Here is a 19,146-nt window from a genome sequence, read left to right on the forward strand (position 1 = left end):
TCTACAGAAATCAATCCTGGCTGTTCACTGATGAGGAACCTGTGCCTCTTTTTTGTGATACCCATAGATTGTCACTCATTATTACTGAAAACCTACTGCTGACTTTTATTCTTTGATTCATATGTAATAAACTGAGAGCTATTAACCAATATCAACATGCCTTAATTTAAAGGAAAGATTAATGTAATTCTTTACTTCTCTGATTGACATTTCCGTGGATCAAGTGCAACTTTTCAAAATAGCAGCAGATGAGGTTTTGACCAGATCCTCCACGCTATGTCAACTGGTTCCCTGTACAAAAAAAAAAATCCAGGTTCCACATTCCAACTGAAACCTGGAATCTGAGGTTCCAGTTAAAACTTTTAAAGCACTGCATGTTCATGCAGCATCAAACATTTCAGGTTTTGGTGAGTAAGTCACCACCAGGACCTTGAGATAATTTGATTGGGGCATGTTATTAAACATAAATAGTAAAGGGGATGACAGAGTTGTAGGTTTGTAGTCCCAATATTCATTCCACCTACATTCTAGGATTTAATGATCTTGTTCAAGAAGCAGAACGAACCTGTTCTCTAGGGCATCTTGTGGTTTACGCTATTGTATCTCAGATTTTGTTTTGTTTATACGAGATGTAATGATAATGTGATTGATGCAGATTAGTGGCCTTCTTTCAAGTTTGCTTGGTCACTTTGTGTGTTTCAGACTTTTTTATTCAAACACCTAGAAAACATGAGAAGCCAGATCTTTGATAGAAGTAGTAGTTTTAAATCAAACAAACAAAAAAAAAGGATTTATCAGATTATCCTCGCTTATGCAAATAAAGCATGTAACCAGATTTTTGTTAAACTCTACATTAATTATGGATCTTTAACACATAATCTAAAAATATATGGTTTATTTTTCAGTTTTTCCTTAACGTCTTGCTAAAATCTTCTGAACTTCATTATTACACTCCTCTAAACAAAGCTTACTTACTGAGAAAGGAAGAACACTTAAACATGCCGCAAACTAAAGTGGCTATTATAAGATATTGTACTGGTGCTTCTGTTTTGTTGTGTCAAATTTAAATGATTCTGCAACTCAAACCGATGGCTTGGTCACAACATAATCAATTGGGCAAACAAAGCTTCAGAGTATGTGAACGTTCCTCTTGTGAAACAACACTTGCTGGTTTCAAATCAATACATTCCTTGAACCACAAAATAAAAACAGTTCACTGAGAAAGGGGAGGTGGGCTGATCTGAAGTTCAAGGGGTTCTTCCAGACAGTTTTCTTTTTGGGGGTTAGGTGGAGTTTACCTCTCATGGCTTTCATTTGTTTACAGTAGTACGATTCTGTCAATGTGGCAATCATCCAGTGTAAGAACTATGCTAAGCAGCGCCCACATATTCGCAGAAGCATCTACGTTTGCTCTTTCTTTTGAAAACCTCTGCTTTTTGTGTCACTGTCGGTGTTTTCTTGTCCGATTGGAGGTGGTGAGGGGGTCATTGGAAATGCCATGCAGTTATTAACAGAGAACTCTGAAAACCACAAAACGTGATGCACAGAGATGGAGAGTAGCTCTGACAAACCGGTTGCGTTTCGATGAAAAAAAAAGGCGTAAGAAACTTTCCAGACGTGAAATACCGGATGAAAACAAGTCATCATACCGAGTGCAGAAATGTACGGCGTAACTCTACGGCATTTGACTCAGCAATATGCATAGGAGTTTAGTTTTCTGAATTTCCCGACAAATCTTACAGGGATTGGGTGTCCATATTTGGGCAACACTAACTTCATATAATTGTTAGTCTATAGTTCTGCAGTAGTACTTTTTCATACATATCCGCCTTCCTTCTTGTTGTAGTTAGATTTTGTTAACATCCAAAATATTTCAAAATAGCTAACTAAGCATTTGAGCTAAAGCTAGTAACATCAAAGTATCTCTCTCCTCTTTATCCTCCTCCGTCGATCCCCTTCTGTCTGTTCTTTAAAACACAGGCCTTTCCAGCGCTAAGTTGATAATACAAATAGAGCATTAACGCACTGGATATATTATATTAGGCCGTGAGTGTGTACATATCCATCAGCTGAAGGTGATGCCCGGGTCGAACGGACCCCCAGTACTCCGAGCTGCGGTGGCACCAGAGCGAACACTGGTTGTTCAGTCTCCGGAGTATGGAGGCCCAAGCGTCATTCCGAGTTCATGTTTGAAAAGCTTTAAATAAATCACTGACAACTTCTAATTGTTTTTCTATAGCGTAGATAAAGGACTCGTCTTACCTTTGCCTTAGTGATGATGTGTGTGGCTAGTTTAACAACCGCGAAATTTCCCTTGCCGATGGTCCGCTCGATTTCGTAGTGGCCCACTCGGGCTGGAGGGGGCCTGGTGGCCGAAGTGTGCCCGGGAGTAGTGATGCACCCGCTGGCCGTGGTGGTACGACCATTGGGGTTGATCCCAGAGGACGGCGGGGCCCGGTTCTGGGAGACCATTCCTGCGTGGGTCGGTCGGGCAGGGTGCGTAATTGCAGCCGCAGCGGACCCAGCAGCACCTCCGCTAGACACGGCCGCCATCTTCTCGCCTCTCTGCGGGAACAACAAGCAGCCCTGCGCAGCGCGCATCGCGGGCACGCCCCCGCCCTGCGTCATTTTACGTGAAGGGCTCCTCCGCAGCGCCCTCTCTAGGTTGTAGCCATGGCAACGATCGGCGTAACAAATGACTTCATCCACGAAAACGTATTTTGGTTGCCGTGGAGACAGAGAAGTGCGCATTATCACTTTGGTTCCCATGATTCAGTGATTCCTTACAAAAGTGCTGCGCTATGTGCGATCAGAGGGCTTCCTGAAGCTTTAAAGGTATAAGCCATGTCGACGCCACAGACTAAATGAACCAATGTTGCTAATAAAACATATTCAACTCCACTGAGAGATAAGAACTATTTAAACAAAGGAAGTATTCATAGACTAAGGCGGTCAGTTCAGCACGACTCTGGTGGGACAAATCAGTAATCCATGCGTTTAACACACAGATAAATTAAATAATACGGAACAAATACAGTTTTATTTATACTTATAGAACCACGAATATAAGGACTATCTTCAAAACCTTCGCTTTGGAGGCAAACGTGACTAGTGTGCAAAGAAACGGCCTTGACATTCGTGGGGAAGGATGGGAGGGGATCTTTTCAATGGTGCTTTGTTGAATGTTTTGGCATTTGATAGATAGATAGATAGATAGATAGATAGATAGATAGATAGATAGATAGATAGATAGATAGATAGATAGATAGATAGATAGATAGATAGATAGATAGATAGATAGATAGATAGATAGATAGATAGATAGATAGATAGATAGATAGATAGATAGATAGATAGATAGATAGATAGATAGATAGATAGATAGATAGATAGATAGATAGATAGATAGATAGATAGATAGATAGATAGATAGATAGATAGATAGATAGATAGATAGATAGATAGATAGATAGATAGATAGATAGATAGATAGATAGATAGATAGATAGATAGATAGATAGATAGATAGATAGATAGATAGATAGATAGATAGATAGATAGATAGATAGATAGATAGATAGATAGATAGATAGATAGATAGATAGATAGATAGATAGATAGATAGATAGATAGATAGATAGATAGATAGATAGATAGATAGATAGATAGATAGATAGATAGATAGATAGATAGATAGATAGATAGATAGATAGATAGATAGATAGATAGATAGATAGATAGATAGATAGATAGATAGATAGATAGATAGATAGATAGATAGATAGATAGATAGATAGATAGATAGATAGATAGATAGATAGATAGATAGATAGATAGATAGAATTCTGATATTCTGATACCTGGAAATCCAGCACTTGATCGATGTAAAAGAAATTAAAATAAATAAAAAGACAACATTGATATACACTTATATTAAATGTACAAATAACATTTAAAAGCTATCATTTCTTGTTGCAGTTTTAACCTGTTGTTGTGACTCACTAACCAAGTTGTAGACACTGCCATCTATTGGCAGATATGGGTTCTTGCAACAATTTTGACTGCACAAAGCAGCCATTTGCCATTAACCAAACCTAAACAAGGACATTTTATGTGAGGATGTGCTGCTAACTGCGAGTGAGTTATTGTTTCAAAACAGCAACTGGCAGTCAGAAACACTTATCCGTTCAATCTTTTCACAAAGAGGAATATCACATCCATCAAGCAAAGAACTAGAGCAGAGAGATTTCTTAAATCAGTTTTGTCATTCAGATCTTTTATCATAGAATACCCTCAATACATACTTCGTTGTTTCATTAAATTCTTTGATCTAGACTTTGAATTGATGCCATCACTGCAAATACATAAGATACAAATGTATGTGTTACTCGATCGAGAACAAAAATCAATTGATCTTTTCTGCCATCATGAAACATAATTTCAAACCATCAACAAACTTTTGAATAATTTTTTAAAAGTATTTTATGGAAACTTTATGGTTCTTATGAAGTATTATGTATTCACAATATGTGTTGTGCATTTATTCAACTTCAATGCATTTAACTTGAATCTTAGTTTTCTGTATTTTTATTATTTTATTTTAAATGTAAATAAATACACGTCATATGAATTAAGTCTATTAGAATTACAGATCTGATCTGCAATTCAGATCAAATTAATTTTTGAAGTTTATTTATGACTGGTGGTTATTTGCTGTTGGTTAAGCTAAACTTTATCCTGATTCATTACTTTATGTGCCTTGTTATTCAGCTTTGTTTAATGCCATTTGCATAAGCTTAAATATCTTTATTTTTTCAATTAAATTAAGTTGAATTAAATTAAATTGTTGGCACGTCAATTTCCAATCGTGAAGGTGTTCCGCAGTGACGTCATCACGTCGCGTGGCGTTTTGTTTACTGTTAGAGCGTGGAGGAGGGGGTTGCGCTAATGGAACGGATTTTTCGAAGCTTGTACAGCTTTTAGACGATAAATATTTTCACCTGGTGCTGGCGTCTTTTAACGTAGACGTCAATACGTGTTAAGAAGGAGGGCAGAATTAGTTAGCTCTAATGCGCGGTTCCGTATTCCCGCAGTCTTCCTAACCGACTTAGAATCCGCGGATTTCAATCCTGGCGTCCTAACTTGCGAGCTGTTAGCACGAACGCGGGGGTCATTGTTGCGTCGTCGTCTTGAGTTTTGTGTTTCTGGTTGCATAGCTGCGAGCTCAGAAGTTGTTGTCGGTGCTGAACTGAATGAGAACATTTAGCTGTGTGTTTAGTTTGTCAAGCAGCTCGCAGCAGCTGGCGCTTCTGCTCTTTGTCAGTGTGGAAGTGGCCCAGTTCATCAGGACATCTCGGTTTAACTGCTCCTTAATGGGGTGGGGTTATTTATTTGCTTTGCCATACAGGCTGCAATAAGCTAAGCTGTCGGTTTTCGGTTGAGGAAGACGGTGTCAGACAAAATGGTGTTAAGGAGCTACTGGAAATGTCGTCTTAAAAGCAGCTGTTTTCCTGCGCCTCGCTGGATACGGCCAGGGCTGGCAGCTTTGTTCTGGTTCTGTGTGACCCAGTTAGTGTGTGGCGCTGGGGCGCTTGGAGAGGTTAAATTTGTGATACAAAAGGATGCAGAGTTTGATGTCACCTATAATGACACGGTTATAAGCGAAAACCAGACCATGTATTCGTTCAATCACACCATCTCCAGAAATAAGGTGAGTTTATTTCTTTACATCTTAAGATATGGTGTCCAGGTAATGATTTGGTCATTCAATAGCTTCCTTGTTCCTTTCTTTGACTTTCAGACAGAGGGGGTGCGTGTGACTGTAGATGTGTTGCAGCAGCATCTGGAGAGTCCTATTCTGTTTGTTATTCGGCAAAAGCAAGCTGTGATGTCTTTTCAAGTCCCCCTCATCCTCAGAGGCCTGTGAGTAACTCTCACTTTTCTAAGTTTAATGTCAACTCTAAGAGGATTTGTTTTCAACAAAACAAAAATTGGTTAAAGACAGTGCACTCTTTAAGGACATCCACTTTATTTACAGACATAATTACAACTTCAGGTCATATGATAGAACACTGTAAACGCTACCTGTGCCTCCTATAAATGTTTCTTCAAAAGTCTTCATAACCTATGAACACAGACTACCACAGATTCTCTCTAGTATTCAGGTCTGTGCATTATGTCTAATGTATGAATTTTATTTTGATCATTTCATGTATGTATGTCCAACATACGTTCACAGTTGTATGTTTGTTGAACATATCAATCAATCCTGAACCCATACCAAAGGATGGCAACCCTACAGCCATGACTTGGTACTTCTGCAGTTGTGTCAGACGTTTTCCTATTGAAGATGTTCAGATTCTGGGATATTGTTTCATATCTTAACTCCGCTGTAAACTTCACAAAGTCACCTCTGATCTGTCTGCCATTTCTTGGTCTTCATGTTGCAATTTGCTTCCTAAATTTCTCTACTCTGTTTACAAACAAGGTGATTTCTGAAGGCATTCGGATGCACAGTTTTTATTTTAAGAACTTCAGTGTAACCGTGTCAAACAGTCCTCTGTAAACGAAAACAAAGAAAGAAAAGAACGGTTTTCTTCTGCTAGAGATTAGCAGGCACTCATGTAATTTCACGTAATCGGGGGAGTTTTTGTGCTTCCTTCAGCAGTTTCTTTATATAATCTTTGTCTTGTGTCTTTTGGTTGTGCAACTTCAGAATTACCTTGTTGCCCTTTTGCTGTTGCAGCCTCCTGGACAGACATGTTCCTATGGCTCATTAACAAACTTTGAACTTTCAGTTCCTCCACTCACTTGGAGCCACCAGGACAGATATGAGGAACCTCTGTTCTTGGAAATGAGAAACTTTAGAATATTTTCCTGCCTGTTGTCACATTGTACAATGTGGTATGTGTGTTGTATGGGAATTTGCAACAAAGGTGGTTTTGGTTATCAATTATTTATCCATATACTATAGAACTTAAAGATCCACTATTGGAAAATATTTTAAAATGTCTCATCATTTTGTAAAATAAAAGACATAGAAGCCCTGTTATCCTCTGTGTTTATTAGCCTGTGTTCCTGTGTGTCAGCTATCAGAGGAAGTACCCGTACAAACACGTGGGCAGAACCTTGTGTCAGCCTCCAACCCGAGCCGCATCCGAGACCCAGTACTTCTTTGTGGACGTGTCCACCCTGTCGAGCCAGGGGACAAACTACCAGTTGCGAGTGAGCCGTGTGGAAAGTTTCACCCTGCAGTAAGTTATATGACTTAGAGTTTCTCTATATGGCATTTATGTCTCAGTGTCAACAAACAGCTTCTGGTATGCCTGACATGCTGTATTTAACTCAATTACAGGACAGACAGGAAATTCAGCTTTACGGCATCACCTTCCCAACCTCAGGTAACCCAGGTTTAGGTTTGGAATAATGAATGTTGCTATCCAAAATGATATTTATTGCAGCGATAGCAATGTCCTCAACAGATAAAGTATCAGCATGGGTGGAGTGAATGTAAGATAAATAAAAGACAGAAACTTACATTTCCCAATGTGAGTGTCTGTCCTTGTGTGCCAAAAATTTAGAGTATTTGGCACACAAAAACTTCAAAAAAGTTACATTTTTGGTCAAGGAGGAATGGTAATTTCTACCATAAGAAGTAAAAATACATTAAGAAGACCAAACACTGAGCATCTTCAGTGTAGTGATTATTTAAGCAAATGTCTGAAATGTAAATTAAATATATATCTCCTAACTCTTTTCTGAAATGATGAGCAGATAAACCACACGTCACTACTACATCACTCCCTCATGTCGCTAAAGCTAAATGTAAAAATGTACTCCAGGCAGCAAAATAAACTGTTCTTTTTCAATTCTTTGCAACTCATGGTTTACTTGGGCAGGTTGCCAGTGTAGTTCTAAAAGGAAACAATTTGTTTGACTTCTATCATGCAATAACTGAAAGCAAATGGAATTTTATTGGTTCTGCAAAGTGATGTTGCTGCTTTGTTTCTTTATTGTAATGACAACATAATAAGTTATACTGGATTGGTGGAAGGTGCTTTCAGGTCTTTCCTCTTAGTGTTCATCTTTTACTGTGATAGATGCATAAGGCAGCACATGTAGGTCCAATTGTTTCTGCTCTATATGGATGATTAGTTTTTGCCTGTTTTGGTATATTTCTCAAATTAAAATTGAAAGTCTTAAAAGTACTAGTTCTATCTTCACAAATTAGAAACTGAGAAAAATCAGTTTAATTTCTTTGAACAAGTTACAAATGCTTTTGTTTGTCCATGCAAGTGATTATGTGCAATTTTCTGCCACTTTACACATTTTTAATTGCTTGTCCTATTAACCAAAATGTATTACATAGGTCTTTGTTGAATAGTCTCAACCTCCACACAACATTTAAGCATACGTTACACAGGTCATCATGTGCAACATGCTTGAAAATGTCATAATACTTAAAATGTATTTCTATTCATTTTCATTAGACTTTTATTTTTCCTAAATCTATCCTGAATTGGCAATTTGCTCCCAGGTGAATCTTGAAGGTTCTCTAAGGTTTTTCTAAGGTTTTTTTTTTTAAGGTTTTTCAAAGTCATGTTAAAACTGTTAAAATGTTTTTGTATAATGGCATTCAGGAGGCCACAAGTGTTACACTGGTGCAACACTTGTAAAAAGTGTCGCACATTATAAAATGTAATCTTACCAGCATGGATCACGCTACAGCTCTTACGGTATATCAGATTACCAGAGTGACTCCATTCATCTGCTCTCTAATTCCGGTTTACCTCTCTTTCTTTTCTCCCAGTTTTTTAAATATGTCTTTCCTGACGGGGTGGATACAGTCATTGTCAAGGTCAACTCAGACGTGAACTTCCCCTGCTCTGTCATGTCTGTCCAGGACATCCAGGTATACAATTTGGGGCTGCCATGCGTTCTGTGTATTTTCTCTATCTCCTTTCTATATGTTCCTTTTCACAGCAGACGTCTCCTTCCAATGTTTTCCATTTGTGTTTTTGACAGTTGTAGCATTTTTAGACCACTAGAGGTCACCATAGGGGCACCTGCATAATTTTGTTTCACTGTTTTAACATTAATTTTACATTATCGAAACTGAAAAACGTTTTTCTCAATGTTTTTTTTGTCTTTTAAATGAAATTGTCTTTTTTAATGCAAGTTTGGATGAAGGAAGCATTTTATTTTCTCATTCCTCTCCTTATAGTGTCCAGTCTATGACCTGGACAACAATGTGGCCTTTATTGGGATGTATCAGACTATGACAAAAAAAGGTGCCATCACCGTGCAGGTATTTGCTTTTAACATTGCACTAAATCCAACATTATTTTCCCCAACTATTGTGACAAAGATCACATGAAATATCTCCACATGTCACTCTATTTTTAATCCAGAGAAAGGATTTTCCTAGCAACAGTTTCTATGTAGTAGTCGTGGTGAAAACGGAGGATGAGGCATGCGGCGGCCCGCTGCGTTTCTACCCCCTGCAACCCGATGAGCTAATTGATGCTGGTAACCGCACCAAGGACCTCAACGTGGTGGTCTCACCTGCCATTAACTGTAAGCCACATATTAAGATGCATCATGTAAACTACATTCAAGATCTTCATCTTTTACATTTGTTAGATAAAATACTGAGCTTTGCTAAATAATAGTTAGGAGTGTGACAAGACAATGAAATGTCTCATTGGCTTTAAAATGAGTGTGTGTTTTCTTAAAATGAGTGTGTGTTTTCTCTCACAGCTGAGAAGTATGTCATCGGCATGCTGTTCTGTCTGGGGATCTTCCTGTCGTTCTACGTGTTGACTCTGCTGGTTGCCTGCGTGGAAAACAAACGGTGACATTTTTCACTTGTTTCACCTCCCAATGTTAATCAACTGCTTGATAAGTTCATATAGATCTAAATCACCTTTTAAAAAGTTGGGCTCAAATTTGAAATATATTTTTGGCTCAATCCCATGAAGAAGTAATTCATAGTTGATTAAGTATTGCTACTTAATAACATTTGAATGCCTTATTGTAACTCACAAATGAAAGTGACATAAACACACAAGTGTACTGACTTAAGCATAATTACTCAGCTTCCTCAGCATGTAGTTCCTGAGCTGCAGTAATGAAGGCTACCTGAATGATTTGCTTTTCAATAATGTCTGTAAAACATTATCAACATTCATTTAGTTGACTTTAATAAGAAAATCAGAAGACACTGGGTGAACTATTTATTTCTTTCCAGATGTTGGTGTCTGATTTCTTAGCTTTAAAGATCTAACTTCTCTATTTCCCTAGATAGCCAGGAAGTGTATACAGTTTTTTTCACAATTGTCATGAGATGTATCTTAATTCAGCAATTAGCTGCTGTACCGAGATAAACCTGACCAGAGAGTTGAATTATTACCTGAAAGTCTCCAGTCATTGCTTATCGATGACTGTGAATCTGCACACAATGAAGGAAACTATGTTGAACACAATTTTAATGATTTTTGTTTTTCTGCAGAATGAAAAGGAGAGAAATGTTTCTGAACCCCCCGGACATGTCGCCTGCTGAGACCGGTAGCCAAGCATCTAGCTGATTTAATTATTTATTTATTTTATCTTATAAATGTATAATTATCTGAAATATTTTATCCAATTTCTACATTTTTCTTTTGAATATAGCTCTAAATGTTATTGTTACTCATTGTGTCTTTGACCTTCTCTCCCTGTGTGGTTCAGCCTCCCTTCTTGGGAAGAACGGCGACGGTATAACGTCACTCTTCTTGTGCACTTGCTGCTCTTTCTCACTTGTTTGGCTTGTCTGCAGTCACTCTGCATGCATTAGCTTGCACACCTAACCTCACCAGAGTTGAAGCATCCTCTATTGAAAGAAAGTGCCTGATAGGTTGCTGAGCTCTGTGAACTGTGCATCAGCATGACTGCAGCATGGTTCCTAGAGTTTCGTTTTATGACCTCAAACAGATAAGCATGCAAGCTCTCCTCGGTGCTTTACAGGTTTGACCGATGGCTAATGCACATTGTCAGGAGTTATTAAAATTATGACGATGCTGCAGATTTATAGAGACTACAGTTAAGATAAAAGATTAACACTGATGTGTGTCTGGAGTTCAAAACTGACTCTCAGTGTGTTTCTGTTTGGTACACTAGTGTTTGCTGGCATGAGTTTTATGAGAAAGCTCACAATTTCTGCAGTTCATAGTCAACATGGGAAAAACTGCATCTTCTTTGTGCCATCTGTCACACATAAAGTGCCCTGCAGTAGTTTGTTTGTAGTAACTAACACTGATCAGAACTTCACAAAACCTCACTAACTTTTTGTACGTTGTCATGTTTCAGGCACAAATCTGATACTTGAGAGAATTTTATTGAAATTGTATGTGACACACTGACACAGTCTCACACCTAAATGAGAGATCAGAAGGGAGAAACCAGTTTTTAGAGGAAAAATTGAATGGCTTATGACCAGAGAGCCTTTCCTGCCAGTCCAGCTAAACAAAATTTGTTCAGAGCTATAAAAGCTACAAATTATCTTATTTCTAATTAAATGACAATTTTATTGTGTTTTTGAGGTTATAAAGAAAATGATCAAATTTGCATATACAATAAATTAATTAATGTTAAAACCAAAAGATTAAAAAAAGACTTTGTAAAGAACACTATTCCTTACACTATTTTTGTCATTCTTTGGGGAATTGCTATGGTTAGCATCTTCTAACATTACCTAGATTTTAAAATATTGTTCAATTCATCAGCATTTCATGCCCAAAGGTATTGAAGGACACAGTAGAGGGTGTAAAGAGCCACATGTGGCTAGATAAAAGTGTGTTAGAATGTCATTGTCCAGACTTAAACTGTGACTGAAAACAAACACACACTACATGTTTTCAGAAATTGAATAATACAAACCAATATGTTCATGTTTGCTTCCGCTACCTCTTCTCCATTATGTGCTACTTTGTCGGTGTGTCCCAGAAAATCCCCCAAAAAACACTTTAAAGTCCATGGTTGTAATATAAATACTTTTGCAATGCATTCTTTTTTTTTTTTTTAACTATGCCAATATTTTTTTACTTTTGACCCTTTCAAACAAATCTCAACAATAATTCTGTGTCCAGACTTATATGTGTTTGCACATCTGTTGTATATTGTGTGTTTTGGACTAACAGCTCATGTGCCATGTGTTGGTAGTGAGAGATATGGAGAAACATAGTAGTGTCAGTGTGTTTAATGTGTGGGATTTGTTTTGAAATAGTCTCTATTGGCTTTTTAAATGTGTTTATCTTTGTCGCAGGCAAAACTCCAGCCTCTCCGTATGAATATGGCTCCTTTGGTGAGTTGGGGGCTGGTATCTGTTACTAATCTCTTAGCTCTGTTGGAGGTTGTCCAATCAACACATTTTCTTCTTCCAGCTGACAACGGCAGCACCCTGAGCTCCGAGGCCATCACTGACAGCGCCACATCAACGGACAACAACTATGGCTACTTGGGTATGAGCTCCAACAGACACAGCTGTTATTTTCACCTCACCATTCTCACCCTGAAGCATTTTGTAGTGGCATGGAGCACCTCGGGTCCCTCACTGCTATTCTGTGTTTGTTCATCAGGACAGGAGCCTTTCAAACGCCGACCATTCCTCAATCACCTTCACCACTTAGCCATCCGCATTGGTGACACCCTGCCACGCAGTTTCCCAAATTACTCCCCAGATTTGCTCCAAACCAATCAGCACTTCACTAATCACACACCAGATTTCAGATTTTATTCCAGATATTATGCCATGCAACCCAAATTAAATGTGAAGTGATTCAGTGTGCCAATGCAAATAGTTTTTTGAAAAATTTGTGATGCATTTAAGCTCTCGGTCATTAGTTTGCCGATACCTTTACTTATCCGATCATCAAATTGCTCACAGTCTGTATCCAGTCGGCTAAGACATCTCTCTGTCTCTCTTCTGTTCAGAGCGATCACTGGACAGCGTCGCACGAAGCAGGCAGGAGTCTTTAAGTTCTGTGGAGGAGGACGACTACGACACGCTGGAGGATATCGACTCGGATAAAAACATTGTCCGCACCAAGGTGCACATCATCATCACAAACATGCTGTAGATCAACAGAAAGTAGTGTGGAAGGGAAAAAAAAGACATGGTTTTATTTCTTTAATCTCAACCCCTCTTTACTCTAATACTCTTCAGTAAATCCAGTGCACAAATTTACCTTAAAAATTTAACCAGAAACGTGATTAATTTTCATTAGTTTGTTAGAGAACCGAACGATGGATTGAATTAATTAGATTAAAGCATGTTCATAGCCCAGATCTGAATTAAGTTGAAACTTTGTAAGACTTAAAACTGGTAACTGATATTCACCATCAAATCTGACCGAGTTCATCTTTCTGTCAAGTCATCCCTCCTGATGAACTCTGATTCATTTTCCTTATCACAGAAGTACCTGTGTGTGTCTGACCTGGCTCGCAAAGACAAAAGGATCCTCAGCAAGAAATACCAAATCTACTTCTGGTGAGTTCACTGCTGAGATAGCTGGTAGTGCGTCAAGTCCTTGAATCAGCCATGATTGTTATAAAACAAAGGCTTCTCACACTGTGGACATCCTCAGGACATTTTCACATAGCAAGAACTCTTAGAGAAGATCTGGCACATGTTGATGTTCAGGTGCAACTAACAATTATTTCAGGCATGACTTTTTGTGACTATTAATTGATTTTTCCAATATAAACATTGACACATTCTGCAGATTTTTCATTTCACTACTTAATCCTTGTTTATACATTAGAAACATATTAAAATATGCAATAAACAAATAATTTAGACACGAAAATAAAAATTGTATGGCATGAAATGCAATAGCATTGCATTCGATCATTGGTAGCAATGGAAGCACCTGCAGCTACAAACAAAAACCAAACATCAACATGTAACTCAGTCCTTTTTGCTGGACTGAACATCAATACAGTGTAAGGCTTGTTGACTAACATTTGGATTAACCAATTAATTGAACAGAAAAAGCTGATTATTAGGAGTTTCTTTTTCAGAATTAGAACCAGATGAAGCTAAAATTGCCACTTATGGAGTTCTGGGTGGAAAATTGTATATATTTGAACAGTTTTGGCTTAATTATTACTCTGACTGTATTTATTTCACCAAATGGCCTTTTGAGCCTGGATACTCCAGCTAACAAATAATCATTAAATTGGCTGATTATTTCAAAAATTGATTAATGAATTAAAATGATTAATCGTCTCAGCCCTGGTTGATGTAATTGAACGAGGGTAAAAAGAGCTCTTCGTATAGATCAGATGGAGCCAAGAGACAATTATTTAACTATTTCATCCATGACACTTTGTTCACCATGGCTACCTCGTTAACATTTTATAGATCAAAATGTAGACTGATAATTAGCATCACAGTCTAATAATTGTTCTCTCCTCAGGAATATTGCCACTATCGCAGTGTTCTACGCACTGCCAGTCGTCCAGCTGGTCATCACATATCAAACGGTGCGTTGGTGATGAACAAACATGGCTGCTCAAACGGCCTTGGAAACATTCTTGTGGTGATTTCATGTTTGGTCTTCAGGTTGTGAATGTGACAGGAAACCAGGACATCTGCTACTACAACTTCCTCTGTGCTCACCCTTTGGGAGCTCTAAGGTGCGTATTTATTCATGCTTCCACTATTGCAGCAGTGATGCACACACTCAGCTGGCTGCGTTAAACCTTGTGTGTGCAGTGCGTTCAACAACATCCTCAGTAACCTTGGATACGTGATGCTGGGACTCCTCTTCCTCCTCATTGTCCTCAAGAGAGACGTCACACACAATCGCGCGTTGGTTCGCAACGACCTCAACGCTCTGGTGAGGCGCCTGCCACCAAACTGATGCTTGATGCACTGTTTGTTGATGTTCTAAGCTGTACATTCCTCCATCCTGAGGTTCTGTTTAATATTGTAGCACAAAAGGTGACATGTAATGAATGTGTCACTTCCTATTAAACAGGGAATATATGAGCTGAAATAGTCGTTTCAACACATTTTCTGTTTCTTCTGCAGGAGTGCGGCATCCCAAAGCATTTTGGTGTGTATTATGCCATGGGAACTGCTCTGATGATGGAGGGATTGCTCAGTGCGTGCTATCATGTCTGTCCCAACTACACTAACTTCCAGTTTGGTGAGACATTCATCTTTGTTCTCCAGTCACATGAGGATTCATTGTTGCTATTTCATGTTTGTTTTCTCTAGATCCTGCCACATACGATAGTTGTAAATCATTGAAGGTTGACAATAAGTGGAACTAAGTCTTCTATAGAAACATTGCCTGCTCTAACTCCTGACTTGCCATAGATGTGTGTCTTGAGTGAGATGGGTTTATACAGATTATTGGCAAAAGATGGTTTATTTGGGGTTTAGCAGGAAGATTAAGTCTATAAGTTTACTTTAAGAAAAGATAAGAACTATCAGTTGCATGTTAAACTGTTCCCAGTATTTTAATTGGTTAAAAAAAGCCAGTGTCAATATTTTCCAGAACAATATCTGTAGTCATTCTGCTGCCCCACAGACACGTCCTTCATGTACATGATTGCTGGGCTGTGCATGCTGAAGCTCTACCAGAAGAGACACCCCGACATCAACGCCAGTGCCTACACCGCCTACGCCTGCCTGGCTGCTGTCATCTTTTTCTCTGTGCTGGGAGTGGTATGCTCACACACACCTCACAAAAGCTGCGGTCCAGCTCTTGTTAATTGTATGCATCGCTGTTTAATGATTATTGTGGGCTGTTGTGGAATTGATTTTCATTTTTTTTTTTTTTTTTTTTGGTTTTTGCAGGTGTTTGGGAGAGGAAACACGGTGTTCTGGATCGTTTTTTCTGTTATTCACATTCTGGCCACTCTGCTGCTCAGCACACAGCTCTACTACATGGGCCGGTGGCGACTTGGTAGGATCACAGCAAGAAACCAAACACACTCAATCAAGATGGATGAAATTTAGTCTATTTATTAATCATAAGCAGTTTTACATTTTATTTTTATTTAACATTTTATATTACTTTCAGGTAAAAAGTGCAACAGCAGAATTAATGTTTTAAGTAAAGGCTTGCGTGACGCTGCTGCTTTCAATGATAATATTTATTTCTACAACTTTATATTTTATCACTCCATTATAAACTTCAGAGCATTTTATTGAGATTTTATGTGACAGCAGTTATTGAAGGTGAACCTCTGCTTTACTTGTTGTTCACAGTCACAGCTGGTTTAATTGAATCCATCTGCTCCATTTTCTCATGCCAGTTTTGCTCTCATCTGATCTCATCTCATCTTCATTCATGCTCCTTGTGCCACTCGACACAGTCCTCTGACGCTGTGACTTCTGGCTTTCATTTACTTTCTGTTTTATACTCTTCCATAAAAAACATTTGTGGAGTGAACAATTAACAACTGCTGGCAGATTTTTACCTGAGCCATGGCTCTCTGTAGTTCCTCCAAAGTTACCTTTGCCCTCTTGAATGTCTCTGACCAGTGATATCAGTGAAGTTTGTGATCCAACCATATCAAAGTCCCTACGCCACACTTTGTGAGCCACATGTAAGATTACGTTGAGGTAGGGGCAAAGGTTTTATTCTGACAGTTAAAGCAATCAAAGGTCAACCAATTATTTCTAATGAGTTTGCAGTGCATAATAAAAGCTGGGGTTTTTTTCTCTTCAGCAAACTAAACATTGAAAATTATCACCCACCAATCAGTTATTTTTCTCAACTAAACACAGTAAAAGTTCTCTCTTTTTTATTATTATTATTGTTTATTTATTTCATTCTCTTTTTGTAATTTTGTCCACTAGATGCTGGTGTCATGCGCCGGATCGTCTATGTGATCTACACAGATTGCATCAGACAGTGCAGTGGACCCATGTACATTGTGAGTTCAGATCTAAAGACTTTGCAGCAAAAATTGACATAAAGAATTAAAGATAGTTAGATTCATTGATGACCTCTGGACTGACTAGTTGGTACATGTTGGCACCTCCCCCTCTGCCCTGTCTTTGCCTTTCAGGACCGTATGGTGCTACTTGTTATGGGTAACATAGTCAACTGGTCTCTGTAAGTAAACACACCGTGTCTGACTTTGATTAAGTGCTATAATGTGGAGTTTTATCTGGATTGGCTGTTTGCTCTCCACAGCGCTGCCTATGGCCTCATAGAGCGACCCAATGACTTTGCCTCATACCTGCTGGCCATCGCCATTTGCAACCTGCTGCTCTACTTTGCCTTCTACATCATTATGAAGGTGTGTGCGCACGTGTGCATTAATGCAACCAGCATCAGATATCAAGATTCGATTTGATTATTGTCCCTTTTTGTGTCTCTTCAGCTTCGGAGTGGTGAGAGAATCAAGTGTCTGCCGTTGGTGTGTATTCTCTTCACAGCAGTGGTCTGGGGCTTTGCACTCTACTTCTTTTTCCAGGGACTCAGCACCTGGCAGGTCAGCGACACACTGATCATATTATTTGTGTATGATTGAATAAAATGTACGGTTGGAAGGGCTATAAACGGCTGATGTGTAATTGTTTTTAGGGCTGCGACTAATTATTTTAGAACTCGATTATTCTGACAAATATTCTCAATCATGTAAAACAATTAGCGCTGCAGATTTGTTAAACAATATTACAAATGTATAAAAACATACAAATGAACAAAAAATTCAGTTCCTTTATAAAATAAGGAAATTAACATTTTATTGGCTGTTGTACCCTTGATTATTTGTAGCAAAAGAAAAATGCTTCTAACATGGAAGTGATCCTGCTCAACTCAGCTCCGGTGCAGAACCCTGATGGGTTTTTTTTCCCCAACAGAACTCAAACAACATAAAACTGAAACTATGCTACTTTAATTCTAAATAAAACATATTTACAGAGGGTTCTTTAAATATTAAATCCAGTGTATGTTTTGTCCAGTTTTGGATTAATTTCTGCTTTGAATATGTTTTTTTTTTTCAGCCAATAGCCTTTTTTGAGTCTATATTCACCAGTTTATGATTAATCGATTGCTCATTTAGTTAATGATTATTTCCATAATCAATTCATCAACCCAAATCGCTTTCTTTCCCAACGCAGAAAACTCCAGCAGAGTCTCGCGAACACAACAGAGACTGCATCCTGCTGTCGTTCTTTGACGACCACGACATTTGGCATTTCCTGTCCTCCATCGCTATGTTTGGATCCTTCCTGGTATGTCTGTTGGTTGTTTCTAATCAGGACAAAATGGTGATCGTTTAAAGCCAGTGCAGCACTCGACACATTTTGGAGTTGGAATCCCTCTTGTCTTCCCCTCGTAGGTCCTCCTGACCATGGACGATGATCTTGACACTGTTCAGAGGGACAAGATTTACGTCTTCTGAATCTGTTGGGTCTTCTTTCAGAAGCTCAGCTCATCTTCTCTGCCTTATCACTCGTTTTCTCTCTGTTGGCATCTTGTCCATGTCTGCAAAAAGAAACAGCCAGTAGCCTGATGCTCCCCAGGCGGTCAGTAAGCATGTCTCCGCCTGTCGGAGCCAGGCTGGGGACACTCGCGTGCCAATCCTCAGCTGGGTCAACATGGAGTGGTCCTGAAGCGTTTTGGCCTCCTGCTGCTATCATCGATGTTACTGTCGCTCTGCGTGTTTACGTACTGCTGCTGATGAAGACGACAATGCAAACTCTGAACTCTTTTCTCCATTCTTTTTATATATGGTCCTTATTATGGTCGAAACAGCAGAGAACGATGCATTTTGTATGCTGTGTGTGGTTCTGCAGGGTTGTGTGTGTTTACAAACCGGGGGAGCGCGAGTTCATGTCCAATCTGCCAGTGGCCTTCCGTGTCTCGAATCACGTCAGTCAGACCACTGTGCTCCCATTGGTCAGCTTGTTAAAACTAGCCGTCCTTTAATGATTGTATTTACTATTTGACTGCCCTTGTGTGTGTGACTGCGGAGCCGGTTTTTTGCACTGTTCTGTACAAAAAGTAGATTTTATTGTCGAGCATTGAAATGAGTGGTTACTAAATAAAAGATTCTTTTTCACAAATGGAACTGTTTTCATCTATTGCCTTCATTATTTATTTCTTCTCTTTGAATTTACCCATATTTTCTCAATAT

At 38.8% G+C, this 19,146-nt stretch overlaps 2 protein-coding genes across 6 annotated transcripts in view; one reads left to right on the forward strand and one right to left on the reverse strand.

Annotated features, from left to right (window-relative positions):
* Nucleotides 1–2,675, reverse strand: part of sik3 (SIK family kinase 3) — a 40,030-nt gene extending 37,355 nt beyond the window's left edge. For all 3 annotated transcript variants that reach the window (XM_055028261.1, XM_055028262.1, XM_055028260.1), the window contains exon 1: nucleotides 2,263–2,675. In XM_055028261.1, the coding sequence (XP_054884236.1) occupies nucleotides 2,263–2,628 (366 nt within the window). In that variant the 5' untranslated portion in view covers nucleotides 2,629–2,675. The remainder of the gene's footprint in view (nucleotides 1–2,262) is intronic.
* A 2,237-nt stretch (nucleotides 2,676–4,912) lies between these two features.
* On the forward strand, nucleotides 4,913–19,080 carry sidt2 (SID1 transmembrane family, member 2). 3 transcript variants are annotated; one of them, XM_055027968.1, is made up of 27 exons: nucleotides 4,913–5,710; nucleotides 5,801–5,922; nucleotides 7,089–7,253; nucleotides 7,355–7,400; nucleotides 8,810–8,911; nucleotides 9,224–9,307; nucleotides 9,411–9,576; nucleotides 9,760–9,853; nucleotides 10,511–10,566; nucleotides 10,729–10,755; nucleotides 12,302–12,340; nucleotides 12,420–12,497; nucleotides 12,615–12,677; nucleotides 12,970–13,085; nucleotides 13,452–13,525; nucleotides 14,457–14,523; nucleotides 14,603–14,676; nucleotides 14,756–14,879; nucleotides 15,074–15,191; nucleotides 15,579–15,715; nucleotides 15,848–15,956; nucleotides 16,856–16,932; nucleotides 17,068–17,114; nucleotides 17,196–17,301; nucleotides 17,386–17,496; nucleotides 18,128–18,241; nucleotides 18,349–19,080. In XM_055027968.1, exons 1-27 carry the CDS (start codon nucleotides 5,462–5,464, stop codon nucleotides 18,409–18,411), a joined length of 2,628 nt encoding a protein of 875 aa, XP_054883943.1. In that variant the 5' UTR covers nucleotides 4,913–5,461; the 3' UTR covers nucleotides 18,412–19,080. The 3 variants fall into 3 exon arrangements, with proteins under 3 accessions (XP_054883943.1, XP_054883945.1, XP_054883944.1); XM_055027970.1 differs by lacking the exon at nucleotides 12,615–12,677; XM_055027969.1 differs by lacking the exon at nucleotides 10,729–10,755.
* Nucleotides 19,081–19,146: the final 66 nt, after the last annotated feature.

The sequence above is a fragment of the Poeciliopsis prolifica genome, unplaced genomic scaffold, assembly GCF_027474105.1.
Source record: "Poeciliopsis prolifica strain line A6 unplaced genomic scaffold, Auburn_PproV2 SCAFFOLD004, whole genome shotgun sequence".
Lineage (NCBI taxonomy): Eukaryota > Metazoa > Chordata > Actinopteri > Cyprinodontiformes > Poeciliidae > Poeciliopsis > Poeciliopsis prolifica.

Excerpts from the sequence above, each read along its gene's own strand:
- sidt2 (XM_055027968.1), top strand. The coding sequence starts at position 5,462 with ATGGTGTTAAGGAGCTACTGGAAATGTCGTCTTAAAAGCAGCTGTTTT. Across the intron at positions 5,711-5,800 it reads ACACCATCTCCAGAAATAAG|ACAGAGGGGGTGCGTGTGAC; the intron begins GTGAGTTTATTT and ends TTTGACTTTCAG. Across the intron at positions 15,957-16,855 it reads CATGGGCCGGTGGCGACTTG|ATGCTGGTGTCATGCGCCGG; the intron begins GTAGGATCACAG and ends TTTGTCCACTAG.